The following is a 21429-nucleotide window of genomic DNA, read 5'->3' on the forward strand; positions in this document are numbered from 1 at the left end:
TTTATTATATGAAATGTGAAATATTCAAATTCTCTCTCAATTTAATTGGATCACTTATATACTACTACTCCTGCTTCTACTATCACTACTTCTCCTCCTCATCCAATTTCTCCTATATACTCTACTACTACTACTCATCTTCCTCCTCCTCCTACTACTACTACGTACTACTACTACTACTATTACTACTACTACTACTACTTCTACTACTACAGGTACTCCTACCACTAGTACTACCGCTACTACTACTACTACTGCCACTACTACTACTACTACTACTACTACTACTACTACTACTACTACTACTACTACTACTACTACTACTACTTCTACTACTACAGGTACTCCTACCACTAGTACTACCGCTACTACTACTACTATTACAACTACTACTACTACTACTGCCACTACTACTACTACTACTACTACTACTACTACTACTACTACTACTACTACTACTACTACTATTGCTGCTATCTTAACTAATTCTATGTAGTGGCATGAACACATCCTACCAGCTAGTTCCATGCGTACCACCTCATTCTCCTCGAACTATTTTCCCTGCTGCTACCACAAACTATGTTAAAGGACAAGTCCACCCCAACACAAACTTGATTTGAATAAAAATGGAAAGATTCAACAAGCATAACACTGAAAATTTCATCAAAATCGGATGTAAAATAAGAAAGTTATGGCATTTTAAAGTTTCGCTTCATTTCACAAAACAGTTATATGCACATCTCGGTCGGTATGCAAATGAGGAACTGATGACATCACTCACTCACTATTTCTTTTGTATTTTATTATATGAAATATTAAATATTTTTATTTTCTCGTCATTGTCATGTGAAATGAAGTTTCGTTCCTCCCTGAACACGTGGAATTCCATTATTTTAACATTTTGTGCTTCAGACAAGGGGGTCCTAATCGTCAAATTCGTAAAAATTGAAATATTGTATAATTCAAACAATAAAAAACAAAAGAAATAGTGAGTGAGTGACAGCATCGACTCTCTCATTTGGATGTAACTGGCTCGTTCATATAACAATTTTGTTAAAAATAAGAGAAACTTTGATATGTCATAACTTTCTTATTTTACATCCGATTTTGATGAAATTTTCAGCATTGTGATTGTCTGATTTTTCTCTTTTGATTCAAATCAACATTTTTTCTGAGGTGTCCTTGACCTTTAAGTGTTATTCTATTCAAGTGAACGCTATATCTGTGACAGCACTGACATCGACGAAGAGGACGACGATGCGGCCAATTACGAGAAAAACTTTAATTCATATTCTGAGGGTGAATGATGTGATTTACTTAAGAATAATAATATTCAGTTTTTGTATAGCGGATTGCGTGTTAATTTAAAGTCTCTTTGCGCTTGCAAAGGAACCTTCCACATTACCAAGAAAGCCTCTTACATCGAACACACATTTTAAAGAATTAATCCATTCCAGGCAGGTACTTCACAACGTGGGGAAATTAAGTCAAGTTAGCTGTGTATGACATTAAACCCTGTATTTAACTTTGGCAAAAGGGCAGTAATGAGAACTATTACTCAAGTGTCATCGAACGTTCCAATACTACATCGAATGCATTTGTACCCATTGCAATACAAATGTGACATTTCCCAGCCATTCGGATTTAAATTCAGATATAGCGCCCTCTTTAATCAAAGTAAATGATTTACATACCCCATGAGGTAACGGATTGAAGGTATCATTCGTTCCGCAGCTGAGATTAGAGAAATTCGGTCCTGCCATTTCATCTTTGAGGAGGGAACAGCCATCAGGTACAGGGTTCAGGAACAGATCAACCTGAGGGCAGTCATAGAGCTTTGGCATTACACAGCTGCAGTTCTTACTCCTGACATCACCTATAGGTAAAGACACGGGAAAGATAAGTAAACCATCGAACAAGACAATGACAATCTTACAGATACATATCATACAGGAAGCACCCCCAAGGACCCGCTTATGTTGTTGTTGCTTCTAATACTTTCGGTGATCCAGCCATTACTACTGCATCTCCTGGGGCCTGTTGCATAAATCTTTTTACCTAAGAAAACTATGGTAAATACTGAGAACTAAGGTTAGTCTGATTTCTGCCATTGACTTTTTAACACAGGGCGAAAAAACCTCGGTAAAAGCAACCTGAGTTTTCTCAGGTAAAAAGCTTTTGCAACTGGCCCCTGGGGTCACTCTCCGCATGGCTAATAATTCCGCTGGCCTATAGATGTGTGCGTGGGAGTGGGAGGTGGGCTAGATGGAATATGGAATATTATGCCCTTTTTTCTTTGATTTTTTATATACTAAAATGTTTTCCTTTTTCCTTGATGGATTCACTAAAAAAAAAAAAAGATTTGCCCTGCACGCCATACGTGTTTATTTCCCCTTCATTACGCCTTTTTTCCATTCGTATTCACTCAGAAGTTCAGCATAAGTGCTGTTAATTTTGCAAATCTAAATGGCGTATGAAAAGGCCACCATTTAGTGGGATGATCGGAGAAAAACTTCTTGGTTAGCCTGGCGTTGCAAGGTGAAATCGACAAATACGAGACCCTATATTACTGGTCATGGGTACAACGCAGTAAGTCCAAAAGGGTTAATGACAACATTGTTGATAGAGAGATTCCTAAAGGACAAACGTTGTTTGCGTCCCCGAGGAGAGCAAGACGCCCCCGAGAGCAAGACGTCCCCCTGACGAGCTTTTTTTTATTTTTTATTTTTATTTTTTTTTGCTTTTTCATGTTTTTATCTGGTATCAAATCCTATACTAATTGTCGTCGAAAACTTTTGCCCCCCTCTGAAAAATCCTAGGTTCGCCACTGCCGATGTACGAATATGGAACATGCTTGGTCTAACTATGGGGGGGGGCGGGGGCATGGGGGCACGTGTCCCCCCAATCGGCAGACCCCCAAAAAGGGGGGGGGGGGAACAAAACAGGGAGAAAAAAGAGAAACGTAGTGCTGAAGAAGAAATTATTGTATGTTATATTTTATATCATCGTATGTTATATCATGTTATATATTACATTACATAAGACATTTTTTCCATAAATTTATGAAACAATATTTGCTTTTTTCTTTGTTCATCATTCCTGGTGTTCGCATTGTCTGACTATTAAGATATATTAGTCCTGTTGTATTTTAAGTCCATTTAGATTATGCACCAAATGCACTTCAAGTTATTATTGTTTTATGTAGTGAAATATGTTTTTTTCATGACTATATACTTAATGTAATTGCCCCCTTTTAAGGCCTTAACATAAAACGTTTCCAGTCTGTGCTTACGTTCGCATTGAGAGGGATCGATATAGATACCGGGCTGGTGTTTAATCAACACCGGCATTTTTGCAGTGCACGAATTCCTAAAGCAGTCCTTAAAATGTCCCATTTTCTGGTCTGAATATAACAAATTTTCAGTTCGCGCTCGCATCACTTGGTTAGTGAAATATGAAATTCCTAAAAACAAGCCAAAGAATGCCCCTCTTCAGGTCTGAATTTCAAAAATTGTCAGCTCGCGCTTCTCGCCCGCAATATTCCATTAGTGAGATACGTATCATGTTCATGATAACAATGACTTCAAAAAGTGCTTCATGTGTCTACAATGTAGGTGTAATTCTAACGAAATCAGCAAGCGCTTGGCACTCGCATTAGATTATAATGATGAGATACGTACGCACATCATGAATCCCAAAAGATAATCCTTAAAATGTCCCTTTTTAGGGTAAATTGATTTTTAAAAAATTCACTTCGCGCTTCGCGCTCGCATTGTTTGTTTTGTGAGACAAGTACGTATCACGATTGCAAATTTTTTTGTTATAATGTCCCTTTTTAGGACTGAATATCAAAGATTTTCAGCTCTCGCTTGCATTATTTGATCAGTGAGATACATATCCGTTGGCACAGTCCTTTAAATGTCCCTATTAGGTCAGTATACCTGGCAATTGAGCGCGCTTCGCGCGCCCACTCAAATAAATCAAATTTTTTGCTGGTGCCCCCCCCCCCAATGCCGTGACTCACGGTACGCCACCGGGCCTTTCAATGAATTTTCAAAGATATTCGAGGTCTTGCAAGATTCCCAATTGATATTTTAGAGGTCTTCATGGTCTCTGTGATTTCCAAGTATCATTGAAACGGGTCAAACTAGGGGCCTGGGGTCTTAAACTAAAATGGTCTATCGGTAGTATTTCAGCAGTCTTCCCATGGTGTTTCAACAGTCTCTCATTTTTGGAAAGAGATCTCTGTCAATTTTCAGAGTTTTTTAGAAGTCTATTCAGAGAAGTTGATTGATCTTTCAAAGATCTATGACAGTTCTCAAGGATGGAAAGCGACAGGTTGGGATACCAGCAAGATAGGTTCAGCCGTGCTGTAACCCGAGATGGCGACAGAATTCATATCCGTACTGGAAAACCCTTCTGGAAAGTGAGAATGAAAATCGGAAGAGCCAGATGACGGAATTTTAGGAGAGAACTATCGCGAAGCTGGTCAGGCTAGTGTTTAAACATCAGAGTGGAACACCTTCTTTTGCAGAATTGTTGGACAGCACTTTGGTACTATCTCGACTGACTGTGGGGAATAAGAGACATGGAGGACTAATCGACTTAGTGGTACAGAAATCCCTGGAGGACAATTCAGTAGTGCTAAAATATTGGTCACAGGCCTGATGGACGAGGGAGTCACATGTGTGGAGCCACATGGTGGGTGCAATTTTGCGGACTTGCCGAAGCGGTTCCAGAACCAGTTTGATGAGAATGTGCTACATGTTCCAGTTGAATGTCGGGAATAGGTGCCAAGATCGTTTGAGGACTTCGGTATTAGCGACTTTTCGTTTTCTGCGTCAAACCATGTGGAAGTCGGTCGTCACATGGCATTACGATGTATCTGAAAATTTTGACTTTTTCAGGTTTTGACATTTGGTTGGATTTTTGAGGGAGCTCTTTTCATTTATCTTATACTCATAATTACAGGTATTATAATTTTCTAGATAGCATGGGCTATCTGCAGTACTTCTTTTTCAAATTCACCAACTCGTTTGATGGTAAAATGATATACTCCAAAAGTGCCGCAGTAGAGTGCAATGTTCCTTGGAAAAAAAAAGTATCTTTTAGTTACACTTTTCTTCCATCAAATGAGTGAGCGCATCCATGTAATGGAAATTTTATTTCATAAAAAAATAAAACGGATTTTATTGTCTTAAAACGTTTTACCCTTTTCCCAACGAATTATAAAATTTTTGGTAAATCGATTAAACTATACATTATGATTTGAGCTTTTGATGTTCTAAATACATTTTTGAGTGAGTACATGTTAAGAGAAGAATACAATTTTGTTTTACTGAATTTCCAATAAAAAAACAATATTTCCCCAATTAATAAAATAGAAATAGAAATAAAAAAACCCCACTAAAGTACATTTACGTGTAAGTAGACATTTTCTAGGTTTAATCCTCATTCATTATTATACACATTAAATGTACATGCAGTCCCCGGGGGGGGGGGGGGCGACAAAAATTTGCACAATGGTAAAAAATGACATTGTCTATAGGTTATAAATGCTTATCAATGTGGTTTATTTCATTCGAATCAATTACGCCAATTTTAGTGCATGGAATACACTATGGTAAATACTGAGAACTAAGGTTAGTCTGATTTCTGCCATTGACTTTTTAACACAGGGCGAAAAAACCTCGGTAAAAGCAACCTGAGTTTTCTCAGGTAAAAAGTTTTTGCAACTGGCCCCTGGGGTCACTCTCCGCATGGCTATTAATTCCGCTGGCCTATAGATGTGTGCGTGGGAGTGGGAGGTGGGCTAGATGGAATATGGAATATTATGCCCTTTTTTCTTTGATTTTTTATATACTAAAATGTTTTCCTTTTTCCTTGATGGATTCACTAAAAAAAAAAAGATTTGCCCTGCACGCCATACGTGTTTATTTCCCCTTCATTACGCCTTTTTTCCATTCGTATTCACTCAGAAGTTCAGCATAAGTGCTGTTAATTTTGCAAATCTAAATGGCGTATGAACAGGCCACCATTTAGTGGGATGATCGGAGAAAAACTTCTTGGTTAGCCTGGCGTTGCAAGGTGAAATCGACAAATACGAGACACTATATTACTGGTCATGGGTACAACGCAGTAAGTCCAAAAGGGTTAATGACAACATTGTTGATAGAGAGATTCCTAAAGGACAAACGTTGTTTGCGTCCCCGAGGAGGGCAAGACGCCCCCGAGAGCAAGACGTCCCCCTGACGAGCTTTTTTTTATTTTTTATTTTTATTTTTTTTTGCTTTTTCATGTTTTTATCTGGTATCAAATCCTATACTAATTGTCGTCGAAAACTTTTGCCCCCCTTTGAAAAATCCTAGGTTCGCCACTGCCGATGTACGAATATGGAACATGCTTGGTCTAACTATGGGGGGGCGGGGGCATGGGGGCACGTGTCCCCCCAATCGGCTGACCCCCCAAAAAAGGGGGGGGAAACAAAACAGGGAGAAAAAAGAGAAACGTAGTGCTGAAGAAGAAATTATTGTATGTTATATTTTATATCATCGTATGTTATATCATGTTATATATTACATTACATAAGACATTTTTTCCATAAATTTATGAAACAATATTTGCTTTTTTCTTTGTTCATCATTCCTGGTGTTCGCATTGTCTGACTATTAAGATATATTAGTCCTGTTGTATTTTAAGTCCATTTAGATTATGCACCAAATGCACTTCAAGTTATTATTGTTTTATGTAGTGAAATATGTTTTTTTCATGACTATATACTTAATGTAATTGCCCCCTTTTAAGGCCTTAACATAAAACGTTTCCAGTCTGTGCTTACGTTCGCATTGAGAGGGATCGATATAGATACCGGGCTGGTGTTTAATCAACACCGGCATTTTTGCAGTGCACGAATTCCTAAAGCAGTCCTTAAAATGTCCCATTTTCTGGTCTGAATATAACAAATTTTCAGTTCGCGCTCGCATCACTTGGTTAGTGAAATATGAAATTCCTAAAAACAAGCCAAAGAATGCCCCTCTTCAGGTCTGAATTTCAAAAATTGTCAGCTCGCGCTTCTCGCCCGCAATATTCCATTAGTGAGATACGTATCATGTTCATGATAACAATGACTTCAAAAAGTGCTTCATGTGTCTACAATGTAGGTGTAATTCTAACAAAATCAGCAAGCGCTTGGCACTCGCATTAGATGATAATGATGAGATACGTACGCACATCATGAATCCCAAAAGATAATCCTTAAAATGTCCCTTTTTAGGGTAAATTGATTTTTAAAAAATTCACTTCGCGCTTCGCGCTCGCATTGTTTGTTTTGTGAGACAAGTACGTATCATGATTGCAAATTTTTTTGTTATAATGTCCCTTTTGAGGACTGAATATCAAAAATTTTCAGCTCTCGCTTGCATTATTTGATCAGTGAGATACATATCCGTTGGCACAGTCCTTTAAATGTCCCTATTAGGTCAGTATACCTGGCAATTGAGCGCGCTTCGCGCGCCCACTCAAATAAATCAAATTTTTTGCTGGTGCCCCCCCAATGCCGTGACTCACGGTACGCCACTGGGCCTTTCAATGAATTTTCAAAGATATTCGAGGTCTTGCAAGATTCCCAATTGATATTTTAGAGGTCTTCATGGTCTCTGTGATTTCCAAGTATCATTGAAACGGGTCAAACCAGGGGCCTGGGGTCTTAAACTAAAATGATCTATCGGTAGTATTTCAGCAGTCTTCCCATGGTGTTTCAACAGTCTCTCATTTTTGGAAAGAGATCTCTGTCAATTTTCAGAGTTTTTTAGAAGTCTATTCAGAGAAGTTGATTGATCTTTCAAAGATCTATGACAGTTCTCAAGGATGGAAAGCGACAGGTTGGGATACCAGCAAGATAGGTTCAGCCGTGCTGTAACCCGAGATGGCGACAGAATTCATATCCGTACTGGAAAACCCTTCTGGAAAGTGAGAATGAAAATAGGAAGAGCCAGATGACGGAATTTTAGGAGAGAACTATCGCGAAGCTGGTCAGGCTAGTGTTTAAACATCAGAGTGGAACTCCTTCTTTGGCAGAATTGTTGGACAGCACTTTGGTACTATCTCGACTGACTGTGGGGAATAAGAGACATGGAGGACTAAACGACTTAGTGGTGGAGAAATCCCTGGAGGACAATTCAGTAGTGCTAAAATATTGGTCACAGGCCTAATGGACGAGGGAGTCACATGTGTGGAGCCACATGGTGGGTGCAATTTTGCGGACTTGCCGAAGCGGTTCCAGAACCAGTTTGATGAGAATGTGCTACATGTTCCAGTTGAATGTCGGGAATAGGTGCCAAGATCGTTTGAGGACTTCGGTATTAGCGACTTTTCGTTTTCTGCGTCAAACCATGTGGAAGTCGGTCGTCACATGGCATTACGATGTATCTGAAAATTTTGACTTTTTCAGGTTTTGACATTTGGTTGGATTTTTGAGGGAGCTCTTTTCATTTATCTTATACTCATAATTACAGGTATTATAATTTTCTAGATAGCATGGGCTATCTGCAGTACTTCTTTTTCAAATTCACCAACTCGTTTGATGGTAAAATGATATACTCCAAAAGTGCTGCTGTAGAGTGCAATGTTCCTTGGAAAAAAAATGTATCAATTAGTTACACTTTTCTTCCATCAAATGAGTGAGCGCATCCAGCTTCGTGAAATATGACAAAATGATGTATCTGCAACATACATATTTTACCGTAATCGATGAGCCACGAACTTCATATACTAGTTGATGGCAAAAAAAAAAAATGTATCTACATTTGGTTCCATTTCATCTCCCATTTTATTTTTTTTTCAAATATTTTAGTGATTATTTTTTTCTATCTAATTGAATTAAGTTATTGTAACTCAATCTACTTGAGTAAAATGGATGCAAAGGAAATAAGTAAATTTTACTTAAAACTGCTAAACTCATAACTACTTGAAAAAATTAAGACAATTTTTTTGCCTCAATTTTATTGAGTAATTTCAACTAATTTTGTTTTACAGTGTTTCATTGGCGAGTAAAAGAGAACTTCTGTGGTATCGTCTTACACCCGTCTGCAAATGCTTATGTCTGTTTGGCGAACGCTACCAATATGAAAATTGTTTTCGAATTTTGCAACCTTTTACGAACCCTAATTTCCAATTCGCTGCGTTCAGAAGCTTCCGTCGCTCATTCAAATGCACCTTCATTACAGACCAATTATGGTAATTACATTATCTTAATTAGATTTTTTTTAATAAAGTGAAAGATATCTCGTTATGCTCCGGGGACAATTTCTAATTGTTTTTACTTGGTATAGAGTTGAGTCAATCCTCATTGTGAAGCATTATTATCTAAGATACCATGACCCTGGGAAGCAGGGAGCTGCAAGTATTATTTTTCAATGGCAGCATCCCCTGGAATTCTGGAAATGTGATCCAATGTAACCCAATATGACATTTTATAGTAGTGAAACCTGTTTTCTTTTAATTTATTTCTTTTTCTTGTGAAATTTCTCGTTACCAAAGTGACCTTCATTTTCTAGTAAAACTACTTATTTTGCTTATTAAATATTTCGGGACCAAAATGAACTTCATTTCGTAGTGAATCGATTTTTTTTTTGCTTGTCAAATTTCTCAGGACAAAACATCACCTCCAATTTGAAGTGAAACCTTTTCTTTTTACTTGTCAAATTTACATCAGCACCCCCAGTCAAAACGAAATCGTTACCAGGGCACTGTATGATACGATCCATAGTGATTTTAGAATAAAATGCGACTCATTTGCAGTAAACCGTTGATGAACAGCAAGGAATAGCGCTGGCAAAAGAAACCTTCCTTGTCACGTTTAAATAGTTCCATATATTGAAGCATTTGTAAACAAAGTAACAACACTGTTTGCAAAACAACCTCCATTTCATATAAGGAGAAGATCATGGGCCAGTTGCATAAAACTTTTTACCTGAGAAAGCTCAGGTTGTTTTTACAATCAGACTAACCTTAGTTTTCATTTTTTACCAGAGTTTTCTCAGGTAAAACGTTTTATGCAACAGGCCCCATATCAAGCAGAACGTATATGAGTAGGGAGAAAAAAAGATAAGAACGATAGGGATGGCAATGTAGATGATAATGGGGATAGTTAAGATGATGATGGTCATGGAGATGATGATGAAGAAGAAGATAATGTTGATGATGGTAGTGGTGGTGGAGATGATGATGATGATGGTTGTGATGGCTGTGACGGTTGTGGTGGACGTGGCGGCGGTGATGGATAAGGCGGTGGTGGTGGTGATGATTATGACGATGATGATGATGATTATAATGATGATGATGGTGATGATGATGATGATGATGACGGCGATGATGATGATGATAACAACGGTGGTGGTGGTGGTGAAGTTGATGATGACGATGGTGATGATGAAGATGATAATACTGTTGGTGGTAGTTGTGGTGGTGATAATGAGGTTAATGTTGGGGATTATTATTAGTATGAAAGTAATGATATTGATGATGGCAATGATAATGATAAAGGTGGTGTTGGTGATGATGATGGTGATGACGATGATGATGACGACGATGACGATCATAATGGTAATGGTATTGATGATGATGATGAGGATGATGATTTGTGCTTAATGTCAAACCTATAGAACTGTTCAATGTTGACATTGCCTATATACTTACAATTTTCAGCGCCTCGGGTAAAAGCCACTGATCCCAGGAAAATCAAACAATTGATGAACTGTGAGGAAAAGCAAAATAAATAACTGATTGCATTTGACATTTGCGGCATTTCTACAAGAACAAGAAACTAAGGTAGATGTGTCATCTATTAAAGGTGATTATGGGTTTCAACGTGTTAATGAATGAAATTATTATCACGATTTTTAATAATACCACAAATGGAATAGTATATTAATGGGGCCAAATGGGTCCATCTTTCCTAATTTTTTTCTATCGCATCCTCTCCGTCCTCATATACCCTCGGCCACTATTACCCCCACTCACGCCAACCCATGCGCTCACAAACATACACACACCCACACACACGCACACACACACACACACACGCAACCTCACACACCCACATCCATTCCAATCCCCTGCACGTTGTGCGTGTATACCACACGTGTTTTAATGTCGTGTTCGTATCTGTACGGTTGCTGTTCAAAATACCACGTAAAATTGCAAATTACCATTTATTACTATAATTGGACATTAATCATGGATTAAATAACATATGAACAATATGAACCTTATGCCGCCTAGACAGGAAACATAAGTGGTTCTTTGTTAGATTTATATAGGCAAGGGGACACATGCACTTCTTAAAATATTTTTTTTTTGTTCATCATTGACATGTTGATAGCTCGGCTTTGTAAAAATAATTACATCAAAAGTATAGATTTTGTGGAAAATATTCTAGAAAAATAATCAGTATGCAGAGGGCAAAATTGTTTCCTATTTATCATAAAAAAGGCTTCCCGGATGATAAGAAAAAATATTAAGAAAAAAAAGAACATCCACTATACCCCTTTGATAAAACGGAATTCCACATTGGCATTTCATACTCGCGAGACATTGAATTACGCCCTAATTTGTTTGATATCAATGTATAATGTGATATTTAATGGTGATTTGGAGGATTTAAAAATGGTCGAGGGATACAAACAACATTTAAACGTGAGCAAATGCAGTTATCCACAATCTTTTCAAGACAAGTGTTTAATAGATGCGTGGTCTCACGATGCCATCAAGGCGACTGCAGGATAATACCATGCACTGAAAGTGTATATGACTTTTAAGATATATCTTTTAGGGGAAATACATAAAATTGTGTTTCCATTGTCTATACCCAATACAACGTAGTTACTTCATAATATCAAACTTATAATATTCATATAGACGGAGTGTACCACGGAGTTTGATAAGTTATTGCTTTATAGTAACTTTCCTTATAAACATGGACCTGGCCATGGAGGATTATCTATTGTTACTGACAATGCTCAGCACCCTCAGTAATAATAGACTTATCCTCCGTGGACAGGTCCTTGCTTATAAACATACTAAACTCGATGTACATGACAGAAGCATTTGCAAGAAGATAAAACCTCGGTATGTACATCCACCCTGTTTATCACTTGAAATTTTGGCCAGATTTTTCCTCGGGTGAACAGGACATAAATATGGACAAAACTGCAGCGAAAAGCACGAACTTGCATCAGATTGCACTGAGAGTAATAAATGATGAAGGATCTAGTCGGTGATTGGATGAATCTGAGCACTTGCCTACCTAGGCATATCCATACACGCACACCTATCCCCCCACACTCATCATCTCTCCAAACATCCCTCACACACACCCTCACACACACCCACACAACCCTACATCAACACACTCTACAGTTGAGGTAGGGTTGTGTGGGTGAGGGTATATAATATAGAAACAAATGTGACATCATCTGCTCTCTCATTGTCATAACGCCAGTGATATATCAGCGGCTTGTGAAAATATATGTGCGGATTCAAATTAATCTTATCTTTCAGTTTAAGAACTGAAGGATATCATTATAATATTGCATTATAGTTTAAATGGTGATGTGCCTTCTTCGCCGTGTTCTCTTTACCTCATCTCATCCTTACCTTCTATCTTTCTTTCCCATATCGCTTTCTACTTGTAGCTCTGGGTTAAATAATCGTTCTCAATTTCATACACTATTTTCTGTTATTAGATTTATACCTGAAATTTCCATCTGTTTATGTTCAGGATATGTATTTTCCATTTGTATTGTATATATGCTTGTATTCTGTTTTGTTTTATGTTATACAGGGCCCCAGGTACAACTGTATTTGACTACTGATGGGATTGCCCTGTATAAATGATACCAAATAAATAAATAAATGAATGAATGAATGAATGAATAAATAAATAACTAAATTACCCCCAAAATTTACTTGACATGCGATATTTTTAACAAAATCTTTGAATTATTTTGGACAGGATACAAACAGTATTGTTTTCTTATACGAAGAGAGCTGAAGTTGAAAATCCGGAAAATCGGTAAAAAAATGCCTCATTCAATAGTATAAAAAAATATAACTGGGGCATCGCAACAGACTTTGGAGTAAAGGAAGGAATTGATATAGCATTGTTGGTTACTACTGTTTATTCAAAAATAAAAGATTTTAGTGACAGTTTAATCGACTGAAAAAAGGGACTCGGGGTCGGAATTCACATCCACACCCACCACGCCCACGTTGAACTAACAGAGCTATTTAAGGATTTTATATGTCAATACAAATACAATTTTTCCAGCAAGAATAATGCAAAACGAAAATTTTCGTATGATTGCTAGTCAGGCTATGATCAATACAGTGAGTCTGATGAACTTAAACGAAAAAAAAAAACAATTACTTAATATCAAGTCGAGGAAAACAGTGGGCATTTACGTTTTTCTATAAAATTGTGATGTACGTAATTTGTTTTACGTCAAATGAATTTTTGACAAAATATCAGCGTAGTTTGACATTATTTGTTAATCAGAAGTCAAGTTTCTACAGGCAACAATAACAGACAAGTTTTTATTCAGGATATCGCTAGCATTTCAACTTAGGACTATTAAAAGAAACAAAATAATGGAATGCTTGAATGTTGAAACAAGATTAATCTGACAAAAAATATATTTTGACAACATTCAAATACGTTTAAGTGATGTTTTATTTCTATATACTTTCTGGGAATCAATCTTGCCAAAAATCAAATTTATTTGCTCCACAGACTTTCCTTTCTATTGCCTGAACGTCCTTTTAATTTTACGAATACTTGCTTTGGAATCAACTTTTTTTAAACATCTTACGTGGGGATCAGCATTTTAATAAGAATTTCCAGCTGGTATGTTTTCGTTTCTTTTAAAAAGCATATACTCACTTAATAACTCGATTAGATTGTTTCATACCTTAATTTTAGAGAAGAGAATATGAACATTATCGATTTTTTTTGTATCGATATTCCCCAATTTAAAAGAACAAATTCATTATTTTGAGTGTTTTTTATCATTGATTTGTATTTCTGTGTTTTTTATTTGTATTTTGAAAATTGATAAAAAAATAAATAAACTAGCCAATCTCCAAATGTTTGATAACCAATTCATTTCTCTTAAGTAGGCATTTATTGTGTGTATAATGAAACTAATATCCGCTAGATCTCATTATTATTCAATACATAATGTTATCATGATAAGTAACTGTATACGCTGTCCAAAAAGCACAAAACGCCAATCACATAATTGTCTCAATTATCGTCATTAGCTGAAATGCTATGGGCAATGAATAGGGCATACTCAATGAATACCTACAAGTATTACATGGTATTTTTTAGATGATATATAGACCGCGGGTCGAATTCGAACGTAATATCGATTGCTCACGAATGCTCGATTAGAGCTTGAAATTGCCCGCACGTTCATTGGAAATTGAATAGACGTCGGCCTATTGTGATCTAAAATACAATGGGAACTAAGATATTCAATCTTATTCATCGATAACCGTTAAAGCAATAACTCATAGATTGGAAAAAAAATCTAGGCCCTTGTCTACTGCGTATATTTTAGAATCGTAGTGTACACGTATCGGATATTTTACTTTGAAGGTGCAGCTATTATTATTAGGTACCTTTTCTCATTTTTCCTTTCTTTTCTTTTGTTCCGAGATCGCCTTTCTCTCCTTTTCACTTTCCGGTATTGTTATGAGTATATACAATTCCAGTCACCGAGCTTCCTCCTTTCCTTACTCCCTCCCCCTTTCTCTCCCCTCTCTCACTCTCTCTGTCTTTATCTATCTCCATATCTCCCTCACTCCACCTCCCTTTCTCTAATCAATTATTTCCTTTTAAATGGGTAATATACACTGTAAAAAATGAAGTGCTAATTTAGCACTTACAGTGCTTGTATAGTGACTGCAAACATAAGGAGATTTTTGATGCACTGTTAAAAAACCCTGATTTGACAGAAAAAAACAAGATTTTGCAATTCATAAAACATTTTTTTTTTACAATTTAACAGAACAGGTCTGTTAAAAAGGGGAAATGGTGTTTTATTAAAGGAAATCTGTAAGATTCCATACACCAAATCCCAATTTCCTGGAATTTTACATGATATAATGCAAGATTGCGCAATCTGGTAAGATTACAGGTGTTCTCGAGACTCTGCTGCAGGAACTTCTTTTATTTTAAGGATACATTTTCTAACAGTGTAGGAAGTGTTCGAAAATTCAAATTTTTAAAAACATGATTTCCATTTCGTATCATAATGCTTATGCGGAGAAGGAAACGGAGTAACTGCGTGTGTCTTTGCCGGTGTAGTGGCAGAGCTGGTTCCACTGGCGGATACGGTATCCGCCGGCAGATATCCTTCTTTACTCGGAACTATATTTGCCGGGTTGCAGCGGTTTGATTTCCTTTTTATTTATGTTCCTACTATAATAGATGGGAAAAAATGGTAGATCCTATATATCTTTGAAGGACATGGGTACCGCGTGCATGCAGATTGAAAAATGATAGTAAGAACGGCATCTGGGGCCCGTTTCTCAACACCGTCATAAGTCTAACTTCTTGACTAAATCGGAGATAGTGAGCTACTTGTCCGCTAACCGTTTCACGAAGCCCTCTTTACCAAGATCGGGTACAACAACCTCACTAAATATTTATGACACCTCCGAACCTGTCACAACTTCTTTCTTAATGACGTAGTGGCATCACGTGGGTAGACTATGACATGCAAAAGTGCCTAGAAATGTGAAAATTATAATCTTACGTAATCAATCATAGATGTTGAAATTACATCAAAAAACAAGTTGGATAATGCATTCTATGATCATTGTAATACAAAGAATCTACAAAAACTGTTGGTAATACTCCACAAAACCATTCATTTTGAAATAGTAAAATAATTTAATCGATAAAGATTCTACCACGTCAGGCCATCCATAAATGGACTCGTATTTGTCATTTTCAGACCCCTATTAACATTTTGATAAATTCTATCTCGAATTTATGCATAGAATTTGTCAAATCGTAAGTTTCAGTATCTAAGATTTAAAAGAAAACTGTTAAACTATATTTTGATGATGTTTGGAATCGTAAAATACCGTATAATTATCATCATTTTACAACGAAAACCGTTATGGTTTTACTTTCGTAAACTATTAAAATTGGATATCCCGGGGGTACCCATCTCAACGTCCACATGTGATTTTTTAGTCACGAGATAAATTATTCATAATTCCATATTCTCAGCAATTGAATGCTCTAGTCTTCATGGTCTAAGTATGTATGGTGCATAATATACATGTGCTATTATTTTTAAAAGATGAAATTCCCAATTCATCACAATATTTGCAATTTTGTTGTAATTTTTCTTTTTGAAAATTATGCTATTTTGTGACTAAGGCTACGTCTCATCTGCTCTTTTTACCGATAATATCGGTATCAAGGTATTTTAGTTAGAAAGCCTTTCGAGAAACGGGTTTAGTAAGATTGGAAATAACTCCGTGGTTGGTGGATAAAGATATGACTAACTTGTCCAGGTGTTGAGAAACGGGCCCCTGCCGAAGAGAAATTAGTTCTGAATCCGTCGGAATTGGAACACGATCTGCCGCCAGATAGTGTTCCTAGAACCGTATCTGCCTAGCACTGAATCCGCCGCTACACCGGCCAGGTCGACCGTCGTGTATGTCCATAATGTTGCAAATAAAGTGATTTGATACAGTTGAATTACTTGACAAATATCATCTTGGCAAGACAAATATGAGCAAAATATCATCCCATCTCTCGTTTCGATCTTTTTAATGATATGATGAGTAATTTTTACGTTTTTAATGACGAATGTTCTTTTGCTATTACCGCAACTTAAGACCATTTTTTTAAAGACAGAAATCGCCAAACAGCTAGTTTTCCAGATTTACTTTAGTTCAGAAGAAAGAAGGAAATCGAAATGTTCTTCTACTCTTGAAACTACTTCGCCTTGTCAACATCATACTTTTGATATTTGAAATAAACAATACATCTTCATAGACTATGACAGAATGTAATCGTAACAAAAATCATCTAAATTGCTCACTCACATTGCATCATATCTAAATTAAATGCATGTTCTATATGTTCTCTAACGAAGATAGAGGAATCCACCTTCCCTAAAACCTTTTACTGAAATCAACCATGTATATATTTTAATCATATTTTCTGCATTTATACTCGTTTCTTTCTGTATCATGCCGTTCTCCTCGCCCCCCCCCCCTCTTTCCACCCCTTTCCATTTTCACCCACGTTGTCCATGTCGTATTTGCTGCTATTTTCTCAATATTCTCACAATCAGCGCATTTCCCCGTCTCCTCAAAGTTTGTTTTGCTGTGTACACAGAAATCATTCTCATTCAATCTAAAATGACAACTCCCCTTTTCGAATAACTAAAATCATGAAGTTCATTAAACTATATCATCATTAAGCAAAGCACAATAAAAACAACTATTGAACTCACCTTATAAGCTGGTAAAGCCATTTCTCCCAATAATCGATACTGATGAATGAAGAATGGGACGAGCTTTTTACGATTCCGACAATGGTATCCACTTGTCTTTCCAAATTTTTTTTTAAGAGATATATCCCGACAAAAATGGTATATCAAGATGAAACAGACCAAGCAATCACTGTAAGAGGGATTCGATGCGAGTTCATATACTTCTCACATGCCAAATGGCCATCGAATGAGGCTCGAGGGAGGCGAGATGATGTCCGCTTCTGCGCATGCGTAGTGTCTGTAAGGCGATATAGGTGTTACCATGGAAATGGACGCCAGGAGAAGCGGAGGCTGGTGATAGAAACAATATGATGGTAACAGCGATTCTAAGGATGCATGGGAGGTAAGGGGGGGGGGGGTAATGTAGTTCGTGCTCTCCAAACCTGTAACTACCAAAAGCCAATTGACACGTATCGAGAACCCCTAATGTAATTAGTTTTTAATGCGGGATACGGTCTCTGGTTCTACAGTCATAGTGTTCTACTAGTATATGGAAATTATTTATATTGCTGAAGATATTTCATTCGGCACGTTGGAGTCACGGACAAGTCGAATATTGAAGAAATTAATAGAAAACAGGGATCTTACCATTAGAGTGATACGGGTGACTCTGAAATAGAGGAAAACATAATATTAAACCAATGTATACAAGCTTCGCTGACCGTGTGCGACTCGTCTTTTCGTTGCAGACTTTAACATGCTTAATGATAGATATTAAATATGAAATGCATACATATTGGAAGCAGATTTTACATTTTACTATTTTTCTGATTTTAACAATTGAAAAAAAATATTGGAATATATTTTCGTTTCATCTTTTCTAAGGAAAACGGTTTTTGATGTGTTATTACGAAAGGAGCTAACTAATAAAAAATGTTAAATAAAAACAAAACTCTGTTACTTAAATAAAAAAATGCACTGTTGACGTGAAATTGATTCTAAAATATGTCTTAAAACCTGAATGCATAACGTTATGTAAATTGATTGATTGATTGACTGATTGATTTTATTTGGCAAGTCACTAAAACATATATACAGTAGCATTAAAAAACAACAAGCTTGCACAGGATGACCCACGAAAGCTCGAAAGCTTATTTCCGGTGGGGTCCTCGACATTGAGATAATAAAATGGTAAAATTATACTATAAACGTATTTAGAAAAATGAAGAAAAAAATCATATTTTACTATTACCAACAAATACACAGTAAAAAAGAAAATATACAACGCTGTTTAATATATGAACCTTACAGTAATTGTTAAAAAAGTTTAAACAACTGTTTAAATTACCAACAAATACACAGTAACAAAAATTATACAACGCTGTTTAATATATGAAGCTTACAGTAATTGTTTAAATAGTTTAAACAACTGTTTAAATTTTAAGCAAAGAAGTTTAATTCTAAATAAATCAAACATGATTGTTTAAACGGTTAAACAAATACTGTAAGGTTCATATAGTAAGCAGCGTTGTATAAGATCTTGAACAGCGTTTTTACTGTGTAATATATAGATATATACATACAAGAATATAACGAAAAAGGAGAAGAAGAAAAAGAAGAAGACGAAGAAGAAGAAAAGAAGGCGAAGAATGAGGAGGAATATAAGATAATTGTATGATTTGGAAAATGTCAGCTAGTGCTATTTTGTCCATATTATTCAATTGATATGGTATTGAATATTAGTATTATGATGTTTATTTTGTATGGATAGATCTATAGTATATTATTGTGTTCATGATTGATAATTTATCTATTACCAAATGTGTTATCATATAATTGCTCTTATTTCTTGATTTACCTCTCTGTGCAGGGACTGCTTTGATTTGACTAATAAATGTTCCTACAACAAACAGACCTACAATTCACGTTTCGTCTTTTTGAGCCCTCAACAAATGTGACGAAATTAATCTACCACTTAGTGGATTTAACTGCAGCTCCTTTTGAAATAGATCTGATTTTTGATTTAGCTTCTTTTGAAATAAAATTTAAATTTGTAATCATTTTTGCCAACCTCCACAACATATTTTCATATGGTGCATTTGATTCTCACGTCTAAGATACATATCTGTATGTATACAAAATAATCTTAGTCAACTGGATTTAGCGCCTTTTGGAGTCAAACTCCAAAATTTCCATCCAAACGAGGACATCTCTTTCTCATTCACTTCATCGTCTTGGCTGGTTGAACAAAGCCATCATATAAATCAGTTAATTATTCATATCAAAGAATTATGGAAATTGGTTTCCTTCCCGATAATCTAATTTATTAAAGTGAAGAGGCACACGACCCAAGTTTCAGGGATCATATACCTTAAAAAAAACAATTGAAATAAACAGCGTGTTTGTCAGTTATGGTAATAATATAAAAAACAGAGTTTGTTTGTTTGTATTTATTTCCATATAAAACAAAATATATACATTATCAAAATAAACAAAGAAAAAGAAAAATCGTCAACTAGAATATGGATAATTGCCCATGTCAGCGGTATTAAATGACATCCGAAGTGTTTGTATGTATATAAATACATAACATGTGCCTAATATGTAGAGATGGTTGCTCCCTCGCAACTCTTTATACATTAATACGCCACTGTATAGTCATTTTTCAACTCAAATTCTGAATTCTTTCTTTATAAACCAGATCTAAATTCACCATGACACAGTTACACCAAACCTAGCTTGAAAATTGTTTTCTTATGAAATAATTGTTGCTAAAACATTTTTTAAACCATAAAACAATCGCGATGGATTTTATCGATCAGTTGTCTAAAGCGATCGGTTTTGTATTGTGTTATATTTTATGGACTTTTATATGTAAGGGTATATTTTTAGTGTGTTCAATTGAGCCAATGACATGGCGGAGCATTGTTATTATTTTTACCCCGGCTTAAGCTCGAGCTGCCTTTCAGCGCTTGTGCATTCAAGGAATTAATCCTGCCGGGTACCCATTCACCTCATCTGGGTCGAGCGCAGCACGGTGTGGATAAATTTCTTGCTGAAGGAAAACACACCATGGCTTGGATTCGAACCCACGACACTCTGTTTTTAAAGGCGAGAGTCAGAATCACTAGACCACGATTCGCCTTCCAATGAAATTGTAATTATCATTCTCCCGGTTATGCGTTCTTATTACGGATTTCCGCTTCCAATTCGCGCGACGCCTTCGGCAACATAGAAAATTTATTGCCAAGTGACATTCACAAAAAGCAGTCTTTGTCGAGAGCTAGTGAATCAGAGCAACAGTGTTGTCCGTGATTTTGTATAAATGACACATTTCTGATTTTTCGTCAGCTCCAAAACATACGACGAAACTGCTCTTCTGGTTCATCAATGTTCGACGAACCTCACAGCTGTTCATTGTCAATTAATGGGGAATTTTCAGCCCATTTCCATTTGTTCTTTAGCCTGTCACCGTCGCAGTTGCGAAAAGTCCCTATTCATTCAGTTTAATAATGAGATATGATAGTTTATGAACCAATATTCCGATGTGAATGAGGAAATTGAACCTGCAATGGTTTGATCGTGCAAACAAATGGCCACGTTTCATGAATGCACCCTTTAGGAATGGCGCAGCATCAACGTTCAATTATATTAATGTCAAATGATCGAATTTTAACTTTTCATTACGATTCTTTTTCAGTATCGAATTAAATACATGGGTCATTTTTTTCAAAGAAATACACATCTATGGATACGAAACAAAATAATAAACTGAGGAGCACAAATAATTCAATTTCAATACACTGTAAAAAAAATGAAATGCTATTTTAGCACTTAAAGTGCTTGTATAGTGACTGCACTACGAGAGCTGATTTTCTAGTTAAAATTTGAACTAAAAAATCAGCAC

General features: G+C 36.3%; 1 protein-coding gene across 3 annotated transcripts in view; it reads right to left on the bottom strand.

The window, feature by feature from the left end:
• Positions 1 to 10749, bottom strand: part of LOC121431071 — a 49157-nt gene extending 38408 nt beyond the window's left edge. For all 3 annotated transcript variants that reach the window (XM_041628544.1, XM_041628543.1, XM_041628545.1), the window contains exons 1-2: positions 10696 to 10749; positions 1695 to 1876 (exon numbers count right to left, since the gene is read on the bottom strand). In XM_041628544.1, the coding sequence (XP_041484478.1) occupies positions 1695 to 1844 (150 nt within the window). In that variant the 5' untranslated portion in view covers positions 1845 to 1876; positions 10696 to 10749. The remainder of the gene's footprint in view (positions 1 to 1694; positions 1877 to 10695) is intronic.
• Between the last annotated feature and the right edge of the window lie 10680 nt (positions 10750 to 21429).

The sequence above is a fragment of the Lytechinus variegatus genome, chromosome 17 (genome assembly GCF_018143015.1).
Source record: "Lytechinus variegatus isolate NC3 chromosome 17, Lvar_3.0, whole genome shotgun sequence".
NCBI classification, from domain to species: domain Eukaryota; kingdom Metazoa; phylum Echinodermata; class Echinoidea; order Temnopleuroida; family Toxopneustidae; genus Lytechinus; species Lytechinus variegatus.